Consider the following 17,647-nt stretch of genomic DNA (forward strand, 5'->3'; position numbering starts at 1 on the left):
CATCTGCAAGTTCCTCCTGGCCTTAGAGTTGATTACTGTTAATTGCAGTGGCCAGTGCTATTTTTGCATTATGCAGAGCATTATTCAGTGTTAAAACATTTACTCTGGCCTTGGTTATGGTGCCAGCATATGCTCAGGCACACTCATAACCCTGCTGTTTCCACCATGTTTGCACACTGAACACGCCTCCTTTCCTGTGTAAACAGCCATAGCACCTTCCATGAAACAGTAGCTGCTCCTTAAATCTTTCCAAAGAGTAAACGTGGTTAAGAATTTCATAGCTTTCTACTGTAACCGAAAAATAAAATCCTTGGAGCTGAGTATTTCCCATGTTTTTCAGGTCATAACCGGACTTCTCCGCAGGGCAGATGAGGTGAGAAAGTGTCATTTTAAAAATTGTGTGCATTTCTTAGAGTGTCTTGTGCATCCACTGTGGTCTCTTGGCCTCAGCTGTCTTCTGCAGATACGTTGCTTCCTAATCTGGAGCCAGCTTGCTGCGTACCAAGTCAGCCCTGCTGGTGCCCTGCAATGCTGCCTGTTGTTCTTTGTTCCCATTCTGAGGGATGCAATGGCTCCCACACCGTGGCTTTGGGAAGTTTCCAGCATCAGAGCAGGGATTGTGGAGAAGCCAAATGCTCAACTTTCAAAGACCCATGGACCAGCTGTGCATACCACTTTGTTTGGCACAAGCGTTGGGCGAAAGTACATGTTTTTCCTGTATTTGTACAGGCTTGAAAACTAATTCAGTTTTGGTCACACTCCCTCTGCTTTGAGATTGCTCTGCTGTTTTTTCAAGCAGTGAATATCTACCTATGCAGATGGCTGCACTAAGCAAATTTTAACCTCTCAAGGTGGATCACTCCAAATGGAAATGAGGGAGATTTTTCTTTTTAAAGTGGGAGGACAGTGTTATTGAAGAAAGGAGGGAATCATTGTTCCCAAAACCTTCTGGCAGGAACTGGCAAAAACTCAATTAAATGATCCAGACAAGATTATGATGATACCCTTGGCAGCTAGAATTGTATCTGTTTAGGCATTTGCTTTGTCTGAATGTGACAAGAGGAACTTTGCAACCAAGCCAGCATTTTTAAAGGTGGGCTACCTGTATCAATTCTGAGAAATCAGTTTTTTAAGTTTAATATTATTATAGTTGGCTCCTGAGACCTCTATAATCTGAAGATCATGGAAGAAAAGTTTTAGAGGCTTTACTGGCTAGTTTCTTTTCTCTGTTTTCTGACTTACTATCTCCATGTAGTTTGAGTCATTTTGCAGCAGCATAGGAAATTCTGCATCCAGCACAAATGCAGGTGGAATACTGCATTGTAGTATTGCCACTGTGTCACTTTGTGTCTTTGGCCAGGGAATTCTTCTTGTCCTTCATATCACTGTGTCCTAGGAGTAGAGATCTGCACTTCAGCCCCCCCTCTCTGTGCTCTGCTTCCCTTTCCACTCGGGTATGTCATATCTCTGTTGCCTGGATAAGAAGAACCTCTGCAAGGTATTCCAGAAACAACGTTACTGGCAGCCAGGGGAGCAGAGCTTGACTGCATGAGCTGCAGCCAGCCTCTGATCTGCACACTGTAAAACAGCTCTGAGGAAAATGAGGGAAGGATGTTTGAGATGCATTAAGACTCGCAGGTGACATGGAGATAGCAAGGGAGAATGGTGGGGCAGTGAGACGGGAATTACTGAGTCGGTGTGGATTGGCACTATCCCGGTGCTGCTGGCAGCAGTGCCCCGGAGGGAGATGGTACAACTCTGATATATGGTAGTTTACAATGATTTGCTGACATGCTTCAAGAAGCACAGTTTATTACAAGGCACAGTATAATAACTTGCTCCTTCAACAAGCCCTTTTGCTGAACTGTGGTATAGAAAAACAACATTGTCAATGACTTTCAAAAATTAGACCTTCTGCTGCTTCATGATTTGGGTGCCAGCGGAATCAATTGATTTCCTTTCCTTAAGTGAGAAAATCTCTTTGCTATGCAAGGTTACTCTGTCAGAGGGGCATTTCTGCAATAGTAATGAGATTCAGAGCTTGTGATGCCACTGTCAGTATTAAGAAAGATGGCAGATTGCTGACAGAATCTGTGCATTAGTTGGGATGTGGCTGCCAACTTGCATGTAACAATGCTCTTAATGATTATGGAGAGCTCCTTTGTACCCAGTTGGCATTGGTGGATTCACAGATTTGGATGCCATGTTCTGAGTCATTATGTGTTACTGCCTCGTTTAAGGAAGTGCCTGGCTGCTCAGTGCCAAAGGGGTGATACCAGACACAGCTGTGATCTCCACACAGGAACTTCCTTCAGCTGATGCAAATGTTAATTTATTTACTCTCCTCATGTGTCCAGGCTGCCTTCAGTAAGATTCCTATAGGATTCATACCTCTTGGAAAAACCTGCACTCTGAGCCACACGCTGTACCCTGAGAGCACAAACCAAGTCCAGTAAGTATTACATGTTTCTGAAACATATTTTTTGCTTTCAAGGAGTTCTTGGTAGCTTGATACTTTTCTTTTTCTTCTGTGTTACATAGAAGTTGGCAGTCTCTGGGCAGAGCCTGACAGTTCTCTGAACTTGCCTGAGTTAATGACTTCCAAAAACTGACTAAAAATTAAAAGAAGGAAATGTATGTATTATTAGAACATGATATAATTTGCTGTGGCTAATTTCTCTGTGATCGTGTGATGCTCAAGTTTTTTTTAAAAAAAAGGATTAAAAGGATCAGCCTCTTAGGAATAGCAGAAAGGGTATGACAAGGATGTAGCAAGAATATGACAAAGTAAAACAAAAATAAGTCCTCTTTCTGTCCCTTCTCCAGTCTAAGAATTCTTTAAACCAGTCTGCATATAACTGGGTTAGCACCTGCAAAGTAAGGATTAGTACAAGAATATGGGAAAGGCTGGATCCTATTACTGAATTTTGCAGAGTGGGACTGGCTTTTCCCTGTGGTGGGACTGATGCTGGCAACAGTACAACAACCTGATTCTTATGTTTAGCATCCTGGATATGATCCAACCTGGTGGAATCTGTTGCCTGCATTTCAGTTTGTTTGCAAGATCATTTTGTCCACTTCTAAAGTAAAAAGCCTGGTCAGCTTATCTTTCTTTTCCCCACACTTCATTTCTTTTTGATTGTTCCCTTCCTCTTCTCTCATACTAATAAGATTTCTTCTTGCTGCTGAAATCTCTTCACTCTTGCTTTCCCACTAACTCATTAACATTTTTCTTTCTGGAACCCTTGCTGGTATCCATCATCCATAAAACCCATGAGTCAACTGGCATAACATCCTTCATTAAAACTACCAGAGTGCTTTGAAGCTCAGCAAGATGGACAAGGCTGTAATCAGCAGCTAAGATTAAAATAATAATTTATGTTTGGGTTCTAAAGAAGCTGTTTGAAATGAATGATCTTCTTGTCCCAAGGTAATGAACTGTGCAGGTGAGACTGCAGCATGTTGGTGAAGTTGAAGGTAATTTGGTCAATAGGCTGCTTAACAGTCCACACCAGTAACACAACCTGACTTAAAAAGTACAGAAGTGGTATTTTTAAAAGAAGTATTTGGGCTTTGGTTCCTTCAGCACTCTTACTTTGGAGTGTAGGAATTGTAAAGGTCTTACAGAAAGATAAGAGTTAGGAGAGAAGAAGGGCTGTGGGAAGAGCAGCTTCCTTATCTGTCTCAGTATTGTAATCCTGATGGAGCCAAGGGCAATTTCTCCCACTGATTCACAGGAGTATTGGGCTGGATCTGAAAACTGCATTTTTTCCTTGTCCAGCTGAGACACTGGAAATGTATGCAATGTGGAATCTGAATTTTACCCAGCTTTGAAAACAAAGAAGGAGTTTTAATCAAGTATATGCTTCAAGGTTTGAACATAAACTATTTAATGCACTTAAACACTTTGATTACAAAATCTTTACAGGTTGAAATGACAAAGTGCCTTAGCTACTGCCCACAACTTAATGGAGACCGAAAGGACGGGAGCACAGCTGATAGGTAGATTTATGTTGATTAAAAACTTCAAAACAAATTAGCATACTAATGCAGTTCAGTCCCAGACACACGAGCTGAGACCAGTCTTGTGCCATCCCCTACCACTAAAATAAAACAATTATTTGGGTCCTTAGTGTGTTAAGTATCTGAAACAGCAGGTAACACAGTTGGCATATGATCTGCCAGGTTAGCTGAAGAGGGAGGAATCTGTGAAAAGCTTAGGCTGAGAATTTCCTTTTGCTTTTTGTCTATTTTGCTGTTTGTTAGGACTCAGGCTTTGTCATGTGTTGCAGCCACCCATTTTGCTTTCTCATTTCAGTGAAGTGCAGCACTTTTCCCCAGGGTTATTATGTTTGCTGAAAAAAGGACTTGTACTGGAATTTTCTAGAAAAAAATGTAATTTTAAAGCTTACTCATTTTCTTCCTTCCTGTTTGTTTTCCTTTGCTTTTTTTTCCCCTGTTTGTTTTGCAGACATATTACTAATGCTACACTGGCCATTTTGAAGGGAGAGACAGTTCCACTTGATGTCTTACAGATCAAGGTAAAAGCGTCTGCTTTTTTGGAATTCAACATTCCTAAAACTTTCCTGTTCTCATGTTTTTGTGTTTATATGGACTGCTTTTCCTCTGTGTAATGCTGTTACAAATTTTGGTTTATGATATCAGCAGTTCTGATGGCAGTCATTTCTCCACTGTGACATCAGATAGTCTAACTGGGAGAAAACAGCAGAATGCCTGAACATCAGCTTTTTTGAGGCTCAGAGAGTATTGGTGAATACAAAACTTAGTAACAGCCATGTCTCTGTAGCAATGTTGAGAGACAGCAACAGCTGTCTGAGCTGATTTGGTGCATTCATATGTGTTGTGCCGTTAGTAGCTTTCTTTGACAGACTGGAAAATGTAAAACAGGAAAACCTTTGGCTGTGCCCTGCATGGTTTTTGAATATTGTTTTTCTGTTACGTTGTAGAATGGATGTTTCTGCAGTGAGAGTGTAGTGTCACTGTGCAGAGCTCCTTGCTCTTGGCTGGCAATATCCACAGAATGAAACAGCCATTGCAGGGTGTGCAGTCAAACTCAGTCTACTTCTTCAAAATTTCACCTCTTATATTCCTCTCCAGAGCAGACAGGATGTACAGTGCTTAAATTCTGCTAAGCTTTATTGCTGTTAGGTGTTTATCATACCCCTTCTGTTAAATGTCACTTTTGGGATTAATCAGAAATCAGTTTTTATTTAGAAATGCTGTTTTTCCGACTGCAGAAAATAAATTTGGAAACAAGGTAAGAGAAAGTAATTTTGCAATCCTTATTTTTCTTCACAGGGAGAAAAGGAACAGCCTGTATTTGCAGTCTCTAGTTTGAGATGGGGATCTTACAGAGATGCAGGAGTTAAAGCTAGCAAGTAAGAAAATACCATTTTTGAAATTGTGCCTCTTTTAGCATCTGTTGCCAAAAAGATATAACCCCCTCTCTTAAGTAAGTCTTTTTTTGAGTGTAGGCATTTGACAGACAGAGGCACCCACTCTTGTTAGGTCTGACATTACACACATGGGAGTGTAAGATGTATCAGCATTTTTATAATTCAAAATAAACACTTATCTGGTTGCTTGCCTGTTCTTTCAAGTATTTACTTTCTTCTTGCCTTGTGATATCCGCTTCTGGAACTTTATTCAGATCATAGCAGGGGGAAAATCTCTCCCTTGAGTAAAGTCTAAGTAAAGTAATTGGCCATTGTTTTTCATCACTGCCAATGAAAAGGTGCATGTGGACTCTGTAACTCAATTCCAACAAGGGACATCAGATAGATGTAGAAATGCCCTGAAGTTCCTGCTGGAAATGGCGTGGACTGTGCTGCCTGATGACTGTTCTCTGAATGCTAAACTAATAATTATTGGGCTTTCTCCAAAAGGACATTTAACATGCCATGTCTGTGTATCAAATGACAAGCATTGTCTGGTGAAGGAGCAGCAGTGCCAAAGCAGCTCACTTCCCAAACTCTTGGGGAGGGAACGCAGCACATGCCTCGGGGGTGCAGCTGTAAGGAAATACCGTGTGCTTTGTGAATGAGCCATATTTGTCAGGAAGGAAGAGGTAGCTGACCTCTGGAGTCTGTCTGGCAAATATTTGAGAGGTTTGAGAGGGGATGGGGGAGATGCAGTAAGCTGTCAGGTCCCTGGGAAACAAGGAACATTCTTAGTAGGCTGTGTAGGTGCTGAGTTGGCTTTGCTACAATCTCTCCTGCAGCCCCAAGTTCAAGGAAGTGCACTTCTCTTTGCTCTGCACTCTGATTAGGCTTCCTGCCCATGCCCTGTTTTTTGCCTAGTGCCAGCCTTCACATCTTTTCCTGCAGCAGTTCCCTTTTTTAAGAGTCTTTTGGACAGAGTGCTGGAGGCATAACAGCACCTCTTGTACGTGAGGCAAGAATGTTTTCTAACGCAGAGAAAATGTAGAGAAAATGTGCCCAGCTTGGAAAGCACTTCAGCCACAAATGAATGGGTGCTCAGAGTCTGCTTGGAACAAGAACCGTGTGTGCTTGTCCTGTTTTTATAATTCTCCACTTCATCTGCTTTTGGTCCCCATGAGGGATGAGTTATTGGGCTAAAATAAACATTTGGTGTATTCCAGTACAACTGATCTTATACTGAAAAGAAGGCACCTATTTAAAGAGAGTTAAGCTGTAAGAAAAAGTTCCAGAAATTTATCTGACTATCCCTCTGCTAAGCACTGTCCTGCTGGAGACTTGGTGCTGATTTATGTCATTATTTTACAGACAGCTTCATGGCTTGATGGGAGTGGTGGACAGTTGCACACCTTAGTAGTTAGTGATAGACTTAGGTCTGCAATACTCTTGACCTGATGTTGTTTAATGTGCTTTGCTGACCCTATTTGCTGGAAGACAGTGATCAAAATGTGCACCAAGCCTGCCTAACTGTAGTCACATCTTTGGATTCTATACAGTTTGTAGATTCCACCAGCTGTGTGGCTGATCAGATTTTTATTTTGTAGAACACTGATGTTGATGTGAGAATCCCCTGGGACAAACGAATGTTTCTGGCTCTGTTCTTTTGTCTCTGAAGCTTTTGATTTTTGTTTGTTTCCTCCAGCATAATGCTTTATTGCATATTGTGGAGGTGCAAACCACCAGCTGTTGGACCACAGGCCTTTAAATCATCCCCAGTTGTGTCACATAACTAAGTAAAATTCTGCTAGTGAGATGTCCTGCTGCCTGTAGTGAAGATTATACACTGCATTTTGGTGATCTGTAAATCAGGAAAGGGATGTCACTGCTAAGCTGCTGGTGATGTGTAGAAACTATCTTACAGTATCAAAAAGCTAAAAGTTATCAGGGAGCACTAACTCAGTGGCAGACAAGTCTGTGTGCTCTGACTGCATGCAAGGTTTTTCCCTTTCCCAGTATTGACCCCTGGATATCTTAGAAGGTCTGTTTGTGTTCTCTTTTCAGGTACTGGTACCTTGGGCCTCTGAAAACCAAAGCAGCTCACTTTTTCAGTACATTTAAGGTAAAAATTAATTGTGAGGAAAGTGTATGGGAAATGAAAAGGCTGACTTTGCTTTGTATAATTTATCTGCTAGTTTTTGTGAAGGATTCTGGTAACAATATACAATGGGAGTGAAGCTGGACTTGTTAAAAAACCTATCAATTGATAGACTTACTTCAGAAGAGATGAAGGGGAAGAGAAATGCCTTTTTAAAAGTTCCCTTTACTGAAGATCCATTGCTGCAAGATCACCAGGGGGAGCCAGTAACCCCCTGTGAAACTGGTGAGCAGCAGTGGTGGTGAAGATAAGCACCAAAGAGCTCAATCACCTTTTCTCAACAGCCTTTCTTGTGATAACATTTCACTCTGATTTAATTCACCTGGCAGAAGGGTCTATAATTAGACTGCTCATGCACATTGATAAGGCTTCTTTGTGTGGTAAAATGAACATGAAGATTAATAGCTTATATCTCACCTTAAACTTTTCTGTTGCTTAAAATCCTGGAAAGATTAAAATTTGATCTGCATGAAAGGTGAGACAGTTTCACACACATGCTTTTCCTGTTCTCTGAACATATAAGAATCCTAATGAAAAGCTGTGGAAATACCCAGGAGCTGGTACAGTAGATCAGACTGTGCAGTCTAGTCATGCTGTCTGTGATAGTGCCAATGATTCTTTTATAGGAAGCTCCTGTAAAGGGGAGTTTAATGGTAATATATCCATGGAAGTTGGGTTGGTTGTTTTTTTGTTTTTTTTTACTCCCCCATCCCCAGGAAATTGAAGATGATGATTGTGTGCTGGCATTCTAGGTGGAAACCTCCTCTTGATTTCTCTCCAGCCCCTTTCTACCTTTTGTTGAGTCCTTAGCCTCAGCTGTGGGCAGTGATAGTGGATTTTACTGGTGAACTATTCATTGTGCATTAAAAAGATCTGTTTAACCTGCTGAAGGCTGAAGTGGCCACTTTTTCTGATATTACAATAGAAAAGTTTCTACCTGATCTCTTCTAATTGTGGTATTTATTGCTTTATGTGCTTCTTATGTTATCATTCTGTTAATTTCTATAATAAGTGGCTCCAGCCTGTTGAGCTTAATCTCTTCCTGGCTTGTCTTTGCTGCTGCACACTTCATATTTTCTGGTTTTGCTGTAGCTGTCTATTGAAACAGGGTGACCTGTACTTAAAAAAGTGTAATGGGAAAGGGCTCACCTCTGGTATTGGTAGGGGCATTGTTAGTGTTATCATCTCTTCTAGAATATACAGGCTTAAATTATCACAACGTTACTGCTTTTCCCTTTAAGCCTTAATATTTATTGTTTGTGTATTGCCCTAGTGATACAACCTCTGTTTGTTCTCTTTATTGTGTAAGTATGATAGTAGACTCCTTCCTTGCTCTCAGAGGTGTGAACTGAATTAGCTTAACAACCTGTGCTGTATGATCCAAAACTAATTTTAAAGTTTTGTGCATTGAAAATTAATTGTATTGAGTTCATGTGGGCTCCTGGCTGTTTTGTTTTACTATATACATTTAAAATCCTGTTAAATGATTCCCTCCCTTAGTCCTATGTTTGGAGCATTTCAGAAATTATTTTCAAAACGAAAAGATGTCATGAAGAATAATGTGTTAGTACTTTTTTCCCCGTTTTTTTCCCCTAGCATGCTTTATAAATTACACCTGACTTGCCTTAAGACCTGTTGCACTGCTGTCTATAAGCACCTGACTATCAGATCAGATCTGGATTGTTTGAGTTGTTGGAGAACAAAGGCCTGCCAGGTTTCAGTGCCCCTTGGCTGCACACAGAACTGTCTTTGTCTGTTTGCACTGGATCCCGCTGTGCAGTTGCTCTTTGAGGTTCCCTTGTGCCATGCAGAGACCAATTGTACTTTCAGCCATTAATGTTGACCTTGCTGGTTTTGGTTGTTCCCTGCAGCCAGAAGCAGCCATGTCACCCTGCCACACATCAGCAGCAAAGAAAACATCCCTTTACCCTCTGCTCGTAGAGGGGAAAATGCCTCACTTTGTGTGGGGAAGGAGTAGGTTAGTGGACTTGGGGACTCTTTGAAGCTGCAAAAAATGTCATCTCAGGTATGAATCTGGAGGCTGGAGACCACAAAGTAGGCTGAGGCAGTGGTGGGGCCTGGGTAGATCTCAGCAGTACTTGGGAGCACAGAATAAATAGGCTAGAGGACAAAACAGGTAGGTGCTGAAATGCCTTTATGTTCTGCCTTTCCTTTTCATGTAAACTCAAGGAGTGGCCTCAGAAACATCAAGCTGCTCTCATGTATGTGGGTCCAACTGAGAGACCTCCAGAAGAGCCAGAGGAGAAACCATCGAGACCTCCTTTGTATGTGAGGCTTTACAGACGGCTTCGCTCATACTGGTCACCTCCAAAAGGTGAGATGTGTATTTTGGCACAAACTCACAGGCAGGTTCTACTCCTCTAATAGACTGGGAGGGGGGATGTCTGCTTTACTTTTGTGCTCTTTTTAATTACTATTATTTATTAATTTATTTTTTTTAATTTTTTTAAACTGTGATTTTGTCAAGATACTTACAGTGGGGAAATGGAACAGAGTAGTCCTACCAGTGCTTGTGGTCCCATTAGCAAAGATCCATTTGCAAAGAACCCAGGGCATTCCCTGGACTCAGAGTTGCTTGTCATTGCTGTGGAGGTCTCCTTAGGGAATACTTGGCACTTTTGGGTGAACTTCTTGAAACCTTCCAGTGGAATGGCTTCTTAGTGAGCTGGTGAGAGAGGAGCAGCCCTTGTTTTCCAGGGTGGGGAGAGTTGCTGACACAGAGCAACGAATGTTACTTGAAATAGAACAGTAAAATTTGGGCCATGCAGAAGCCCTAAGTTTCTCACAGTACATTAAATTTCTTTCTGTATCATAAACTTTCTTCTCTGTGAGCCTCTCTTGGGTGGGCTGTTGGCTGGGCAGTGCACCTGGCAGAGCACAGAAGGAAGGAGAGTGTGTATGTTGTGCAATCTGCTGTGATGCAAAGACCTCATTTCTTCTTGGCTGGCAGAGGTGATTCATACAGAAGCATGAATTAAGTGACCTGTGTATGAGAACTGAACCGGGGAGTTTCCTCCTATAGAAAATACATGTTACTACAGCATCCTGAACACCAGATTCCTGGTTTTTTGGTAGTGGCACTTCATGTGTTTTCTAAATGTTCCTGTAACTAGCCCAGGAGATCTGTTAATCCCTGGGCATAAGGACTCACAGGGCTGTTTTGTACTGTGCTTGACAGTCTTTTCTGCTACTGTGTGAATGCTGATGCTATTTTTTTCTTCAGTACTCCCAAGCTCCCTTTTCCTTTTATAAGATTTTTACATTTTTAAGAATCAAAACTAGTGGCCACAAAGGCTCAGAGTGATTTTTGTGTCTGGCATTGATGTTTCATGGTTCATAATGATCAGTGCAGTTGAATTCCACTTAATGATTGATATCTTCTCCTCTTAATATGCAGAATTTCCCCGGGAGGTAACCCCCGAGGACTGGGAAGAACTGAAGCTCTCCACCATTGAGCTTTCCATTGCAACTCGGAACAGGCAGCTTGATCTAACAGTAAGACCATAATATAACTGGATTCCAAATGCTGGCTGGCCACAGAGTTTTCCTTTCTTGTTAAACTCCCATTCTTGTGTCTACAAAGATAAAACTTACTGCCTCGTGCAAGGAGAGGCCCATGACTGAATCCAGGAATGGGCAAGTTTCAGAGCCAGTGTAAAAGCACTGGAGATGGATGTAAAACTGGGATGCGGTGGGATCAGGAGGAATCTGTACAAGGTTTTCACTAGCCAAACAAGTTTTAGGATTGCCCATGAGAAAACAAAGCATCAAAATAGGCATTCCATTCCTTCTTCACCATGTGAGAGTGATTCTGTTTGATCAACTGGTGCTAGGAGGAAGTTGAACCTGAATGTCTGGCTGGAATTTTGCCTTTTTCTCTCTTCTTTTGACTTGCAGAGCTAAGAGTTAAAAAGAACTGGGACTAGGGAAATGACAGGGGCTACACCAATTTGAAGGAAAGGAAATGCAGGTTGTTGTGGAAGAGTAGAACCAAGGCAGCAAAGGAACTGTACCTGTCATAACCTTCTCAGCTTGTTCATGCTGTCCATTAATTGTTTTAAAACCTGTCTTTAGCTTATGCCTGTGTTTTGGTGCAATTTTACTGCTGTGGAAGCTATTTGAGTAGATGTCAGTCTTTAGTTTTACTGGAAAACACTAACACAGGTGAGCTTCCCTTCATGTCCTCCTCGTGGCTACAGGAAACCGTAGCCACTACACCCAGATTAACAGGAGGCATTGAACTTCCTGCAGCATATTTCTTGCTCAGAATTTAAGTCTTTAAGAACATGAAAATCTGAGTTACGTTGATATGTTATTTTGTAGGATCAGAACAAAAAATAAAGCAGGCAAACGTAGTCTTTAAAATGTTTTCTCCTTATAATGTACCACATGAACTTTAGTTTCTCAGTGGCTTATGATTTGCACTGTCAGTGTCTTAGTAATGGTAGAAGCTAGACAGAGACTAGTATTTGGGTATTTGGGTATTTGGGGTTTTAGTGGTTTCTAGATGGCACTTGAACACAAGAGTTTTGGTTGCTGAACTGGATTGGAGTCAGTGATGTAAAATAAATACAGACCTACCAAGAACTGAAAAAGTATCTGTTTGCCACAAACTAGCCCTTATGTCTCTTCTGTTGTTTCATTGGTTTTGGGTCGTTTGTTTTGTCTCCTTTATGCCTTCAAGATGCATTTTAATACTCAGTGGTATTGAAAAAAAGAAGTGATGTAGGGTTCTCATGTCTCTTGCATGGTTTAGAAAAGTGGACAAGTTTATGTAAGGCGAGTTGTACTTCTGTTTCTAGATCTGGAAGTATCTTGATGCTGCATCTTTGTTTTTTCTACACCTGTAGACCCCTTGCATCTGCTTATAACTCCCAGTCTTGAAGCCGTTGTCCCTGCAGCCATCAAAGCTGAAGAGCAGCTCTCTCAAATCGATACCAGGCCACATCTGCTGACTACTGTCAGCCACTCCTGTCTCTCTGTCTCACCTCAGATTCATGCCTAGGCTGCCCTCTTGAAGAGAGCTGATAAAGCCATGCAGATGCAGCTCAGACAGTGCCAAGACTACCTCTGCAGAACAGCAAATAAACTGTTATACTAATAGATGCATTTATTTTTACTTTTGTCATTTTGATTGCATCTGCACTAGGACTTCTGCCAGGACAGAAATGTTAAAAGAAATAAAAAGAATAAATTGCATCTTTATCAAAGTTGCTTTCCTGGAAAAACCTTTACTGTATACTCAGTTTAAGAGCAGGCTGTAAATATGAAAGAAGCTAAGTAAGGAGTTTAAAGGATTGATACCAAGGACACTTTGATTTCCAAATTGTATTGTTTAAAATTCTCTTACTGTAGTGTTTGGTGGCCAAACATTGTATCATTGTACTATTGCTGAAATTCATGAAAGACCCACTGAATAGAAATAAATTAGTAAACCTAAGGGGTCTGCTATTGTCTTTAAATGTAACAAGAAGCCAAATGTGTGACTTGTTATTTTGCTTCTTGTGGTATTTCTTTGAATATTCATCAATGGGAAAATACTGTCTATAATTTATAATTCAAATCTCAAGTTGAGATTTGAAAAAAAAGCATGAAATGCAGAAGTGCATCTTCTGAGTCCTTTTGTGGGACAAAGGACTGGGCATTGTGTGAACATATTGCAGTCTCATGGGTGTGGCATTTTCAGATGTTAACTGCTTGATTTCTGAATCCTTTTTTGCACAGCGCACTGAGGACTTCATGGACATTTGCATTGAAGCAGACACTGTCAGCAAAGGAGAGTTTGTTCACAGAGGGTGAGTGTGGGAAGGCTGCAAAAAGGTGACAGAATCACTGTGTGAGTGAGAACACAAATCCTGAAAAGCTGGTTTTCTCTAATCTTGTGCTGCAAAGTTCAGAAGCAGAAGACAGCAAAGGACACCAGTCAGTAGTGCTTCATGAGGATTAATGATTTTGTTCTTTAAAATTCTTACTCATTTTCTGTAAACAAGGCAGAACTCCAGAACCTGGAGTGTCAGAATCCAGGACCTGGAGTTCTTCGTAGCTTCTGAGTTTACTGTACCTTTTGTCTTTTCCCATGTTGCTCTAAGTCAGTACTAGTTGTATATTACTGTCATAACCAAGTTTTATAGACAGCCATGCAGACTTATCCCCAGAATCTTTTAGCCCTGGCTGCTCAGTGGATTGAGAAGTAGGTCACAGAGCTGATAACATTTGTACTAGTGATACCTGGAATTTCTGAACTGTGATTAGACAGGCCCTGCTGTCTAAGGGAAAAGCTTCCTTAACTCAATAACTCTTGTGAGAAATTAGGTCTGAGCTGGACGGACTGTTGGAAAATGTACATTGAAACAGGGACTTAAGGCAAATGTCTTGGTGCTGCTTGTATGTGGAGTAAGAAGGCTGCAGGTATGAAGAAGAAGCATATAGAGAAAAAATGAATGTTGTCTTGTTCCTCCTGCTCTCACCAGATGCAAATCACAGCTGTCTTTTCCAGTTTCTTCATACAGTCCCACTCACAAATACATTGCGTCTTCAGTGCAGTTTTTACCAGCAACAGATTTTCCTGCTAAATCCAAGAGTGCTTTTTATTTGTTTTTTTTTATTTGCTGTTTTTTAAGTCTTAGAGCTCCCTCTAGTGAAATCAGTGGGAGGATTTCAGCACAGTTTTACCTGTTTGTCATCACCTTAATAATTCCTGCTTGTATCTCTTGTTTATGATACTAATGGCAGCTGCAGGCCCATTTTTTGGGCATCCCACAAGCCTCAGTGGGAATAGAATCTTCTTACCTGTGCATACACTGTAGGTCAGGTTACCCTCCTGCAACTGCTTTTAAGTTGCATGAGCCATGTGGACCATAGGTTGCTTGGGACTGAAATCTTTGCTTTGAAGGCTACAGAGGGAAAGGAGGAGGAGGAGAGTCTCCTATTAGAAACCAGAGGAATCTGGTCTCCTAAAGGAGGGAGACAAAGGAGATGCTATGCTGGGTTCTCAAACACTTTGCTAGTGGAAAAAATGTAGATGAACTTGGGTGATTTAAGGGAGGCCTATCCAAGTGTATTCCCACTGTAAATATTCCCATGTCGACTGGACATGCTCCATGCAGTACTATGGCATATTTTCTGACTGCAGTTAGAGTGTCATGCAGAAAAAGTCTCTCATGAGCATTAACATTGCCCTGCTGTCTAGAGCTAATTAGAGGCAGTACCCAAAGCTTTGAGCTGCTGTTCAAGCAAAGTTCAGAGAAAGAAGCTCTTTTGATTAATTAGTGCCCAAAAGTGTACAGGTGACAAAGAAAGAGGGGTGTATGGGGTGGGGGAACAGCAGGAGGGACTGGTTAGTTATACAGAGAGGAGTCAGATAAGAAAAAATGTACCCTGTTTGTGTAAGGCAGAATCAGGGTGTTCAGAGATCCCACAGGGCCTTTGGCAGCGTGCTTTGAGTCAAGCCCATTATCAGAGGCTCCCCATTGTGCAGCACCAACAGGATTTGTCTTTGGAAATGTGTGAAGAAGCTCCTTCTTTTTTCTTCTCTTTTTAATGCATAGTTTAAACTCCACCAGAATTTTGGGGGGGTGAAAAGGTGTTTAGGGAAAATACCTTATTAGTGCAGATATCAAGGTTTTTTTATAGTGAAGAGGGCACTGACAGGAGCTGATGAGAACTGATGGATCACACAGAGGAAATTACACATCCAGCAGGAAACTACCATGGAGGTTCAGGCAGTGTGTGTATGTGGGGATACATCAGTGTGCTGGAGGGCAACTGCTGATAGATTTCAAAGAAAAGAGTAGGTCATCCCAGGTGTATAGAAGTGCCCTCTGGCTGTGGATCAGATTTGTGTGAACAAGAGCATTTGCAGCAAGGGTAGAGCTGATGTTTAAGATAAGGTGGAAGAAGAGGTGGTTACAATGGTGTGCTTACTAAGAAGTGCTGGAGGGGAGGAAAGCAGGGATGGAAAGTGTAGCATCAGTAATCCACATTTTGTTAGCCAGCTTAGATTCTGTATATGAAAGTTTTGAGAGCTGTCACTCCAGAGCATGAATACAGTTACCAGCTACAGTGCAGAAGACTGGACTGTTTTGGGTTTTTTTTGTTAGAGGACTTACTCTGAGTCGTTAATCATTTAACATTGGCCCCTTCTGGACGTGAAAACTAGGTTACAGTTGTGTGTTCCATGCAGTAGGTGTTGTGGTTCTCTCTGCCTGTATTTTTGTGATTCAGCAGGATGCAACAATCAATGGAAACTGTTGCTGTTAGACTTTTCAGTCTTGTTCCTATTTTACATTGCTGTCATCTTGAGTAAGGAGCAGAATCTAACGGAAATGAATTCTGATCCTTTTATACTGGGCCATCAGAGGGGCAGTCACTGCAAGTGGAGTTGTGTCTATTTGCTTCTACCAGTGTTCTCCTTTGACCGATCTTTGTTTCCGCGTCTTGGCTCTTTTGTCTTGACCCCATAATTGCATTTCTATAGAGCTTCATTTGCTTTCATTGACCAAAAAAATCTGCTTGCTCAACAGAGTGCCATATCTAGGACCTTATATGTTAAACTCCAGGCAGGTTAAACTTTAAGTGGGTGATCTTGCTGCTTGTTTGTACAGCACTGTATAAACTGACAATATTGCATGCCATCAATGATTTATGATTTATATTGCCGGAGGATGTTTAATTCCCTCACAGTCACTCATCAATCTTTTATTCTATACATATTTGATTAAAACCAAATTTTCCACAGTTAATATTGCTTCCGTCCTTCCCTGCCCTTTCCTTTGGTATCTTTGGTTTTCTTCCTTTGACTTTGATTATCATTTCCTGTTTCAACTCTTGCTTGTCATGCTCTTTCTCTGGGATTTTCTGTGATTTTAAGAATCAGTTGCATTCCTCTGGGCATAGAAGACTTGGTGTATGGGGAGATTCTGACATGTTTTTGTGAGTTCTTTTCTTTGGGCAATATTTAAATAGACTCTTTCATATCAATCTACGAATAGATGCAAAAGCTGGGGACATCTGGCATTGACTGTCAGAGAAATATCTGTGATAATTCTGCCATGCTTGAGAGCTGTGAGGTATTAACACTGTTATTCTCTGCTGTCCTCTTTGCTATTTGTGTGTCTGAAGAGGGGTCCAAACTGAGAGGTTACTGCCCGGGGTGCAGTGACCCTTTGTCAGTGGTCAGTCAAAAGGTGATGCATGTTGTCAGTCAGGAGGCCAGAGGCAGGTCAGCACACCCAAGAGCTTGTGCTCACTCTGCAGCAGCACACGTGGGGAGAGGGAACCACAGTGCCCTGTTCCTGTAACAGCTGATGCAGTGACAGGACAGCATCCTGAGTCTTGGAAAAGACCCCATGGCACTTGCACCACCAGCTTTCTAAGGCAGGCAGCTGCCTTCTATGTGCTCCCATTTGATATCCACAGAAGTAGGAAAGAAAGCAGCACTTCTCTAAATACAGTACATAAGTAAGAATCTTACAGGCACCATGAGCGAGATACTGACAATACTGGATATGCTATTTAGAATGGATAAAATGATGAGTTTCTGGGGGTTTCTTCACAAGAATTATATAAAAGCAGCTGTTAAGAAATGTCATTCTGATTGGTGCTGATGTTAAGAGTGGAATTTTTGTTTGTTTTTAGATGGCAATTTAGTGTTTCAATATAACTATAATTCTATCATTTTTTTGTCTTAGGGTTGTTTAGGTTGCTGGTAAGTTATGTGGGTGCATGGGATGTGAGGAGACAGTATTCACTGCAGGAATTGAACAGTTCAGCACAAAACTCTGCTCCTTTTTCAAGTATGCAAAACTATGTTCAAATATATTCAGTGAGCTCAGAGCAGAAGCTGGGTGCAGGCTGTCAGTGCATACTGATATGTATTGACTGCAGCAGAAGAGGGAAGGTTTATTTTACTTTCTCACAGTTAAACCCACAAATATTTGTATATATACATAACCTCTAAGTTTATCAAATGCATAGTGTTTTATCACCCCACAATGAAATGTCATCCCTAAAGAAGGCTGTTTCCTTTCTCTCTTTCTGAGAGAAACACGTCCTTACCTTACCTCTCTTTTGG

At 41.3% G+C, this 17,647-nt stretch overlaps 1 protein-coding gene across 1 annotated transcript in view; it reads left to right on the forward strand.

Moving 5' to 3' along the window:
* AGK (acylglycerol kinase) overlaps positions 1–17,647 on the forward strand; it is a 36,847-nt gene that overhangs the window by 15,877 nt on the left and 3,323 nt on the right. The window contains exons 6-13 of the mRNA XM_051784770.1: positions 341–373; positions 2,358–2,452; positions 4,472–4,541; positions 5,320–5,399; positions 7,461–7,518; positions 9,745–9,889; positions 10,973–11,070; positions 13,300–13,370. Coding sequence (XP_051640730.1) covers positions 341–373; positions 2,358–2,452; positions 4,472–4,541; positions 5,320–5,399; positions 7,461–7,518; positions 9,745–9,889; positions 10,973–11,070; positions 13,300–13,370 — 650 coding nt within the window. The remainder of the gene's footprint in view (positions 1–340; positions 374–2,357; positions 2,453–4,471; positions 4,542–5,319; positions 5,400–7,460; positions 7,519–9,744; positions 9,890–10,972; positions 11,071–13,299; positions 13,371–17,647) is intronic.

This window comes from Manacus candei, unplaced genomic scaffold, assembly GCF_025592945.1.
Source record: "Manacus candei isolate 608988 ecotype Guabito, Panama unplaced genomic scaffold, ASM2559294v1 h1tg000018l, whole genome shotgun sequence".
Classification (NCBI taxonomy): Eukaryota; Metazoa; Chordata; class Aves; order Passeriformes; family Pipridae; genus Manacus; species Manacus candei.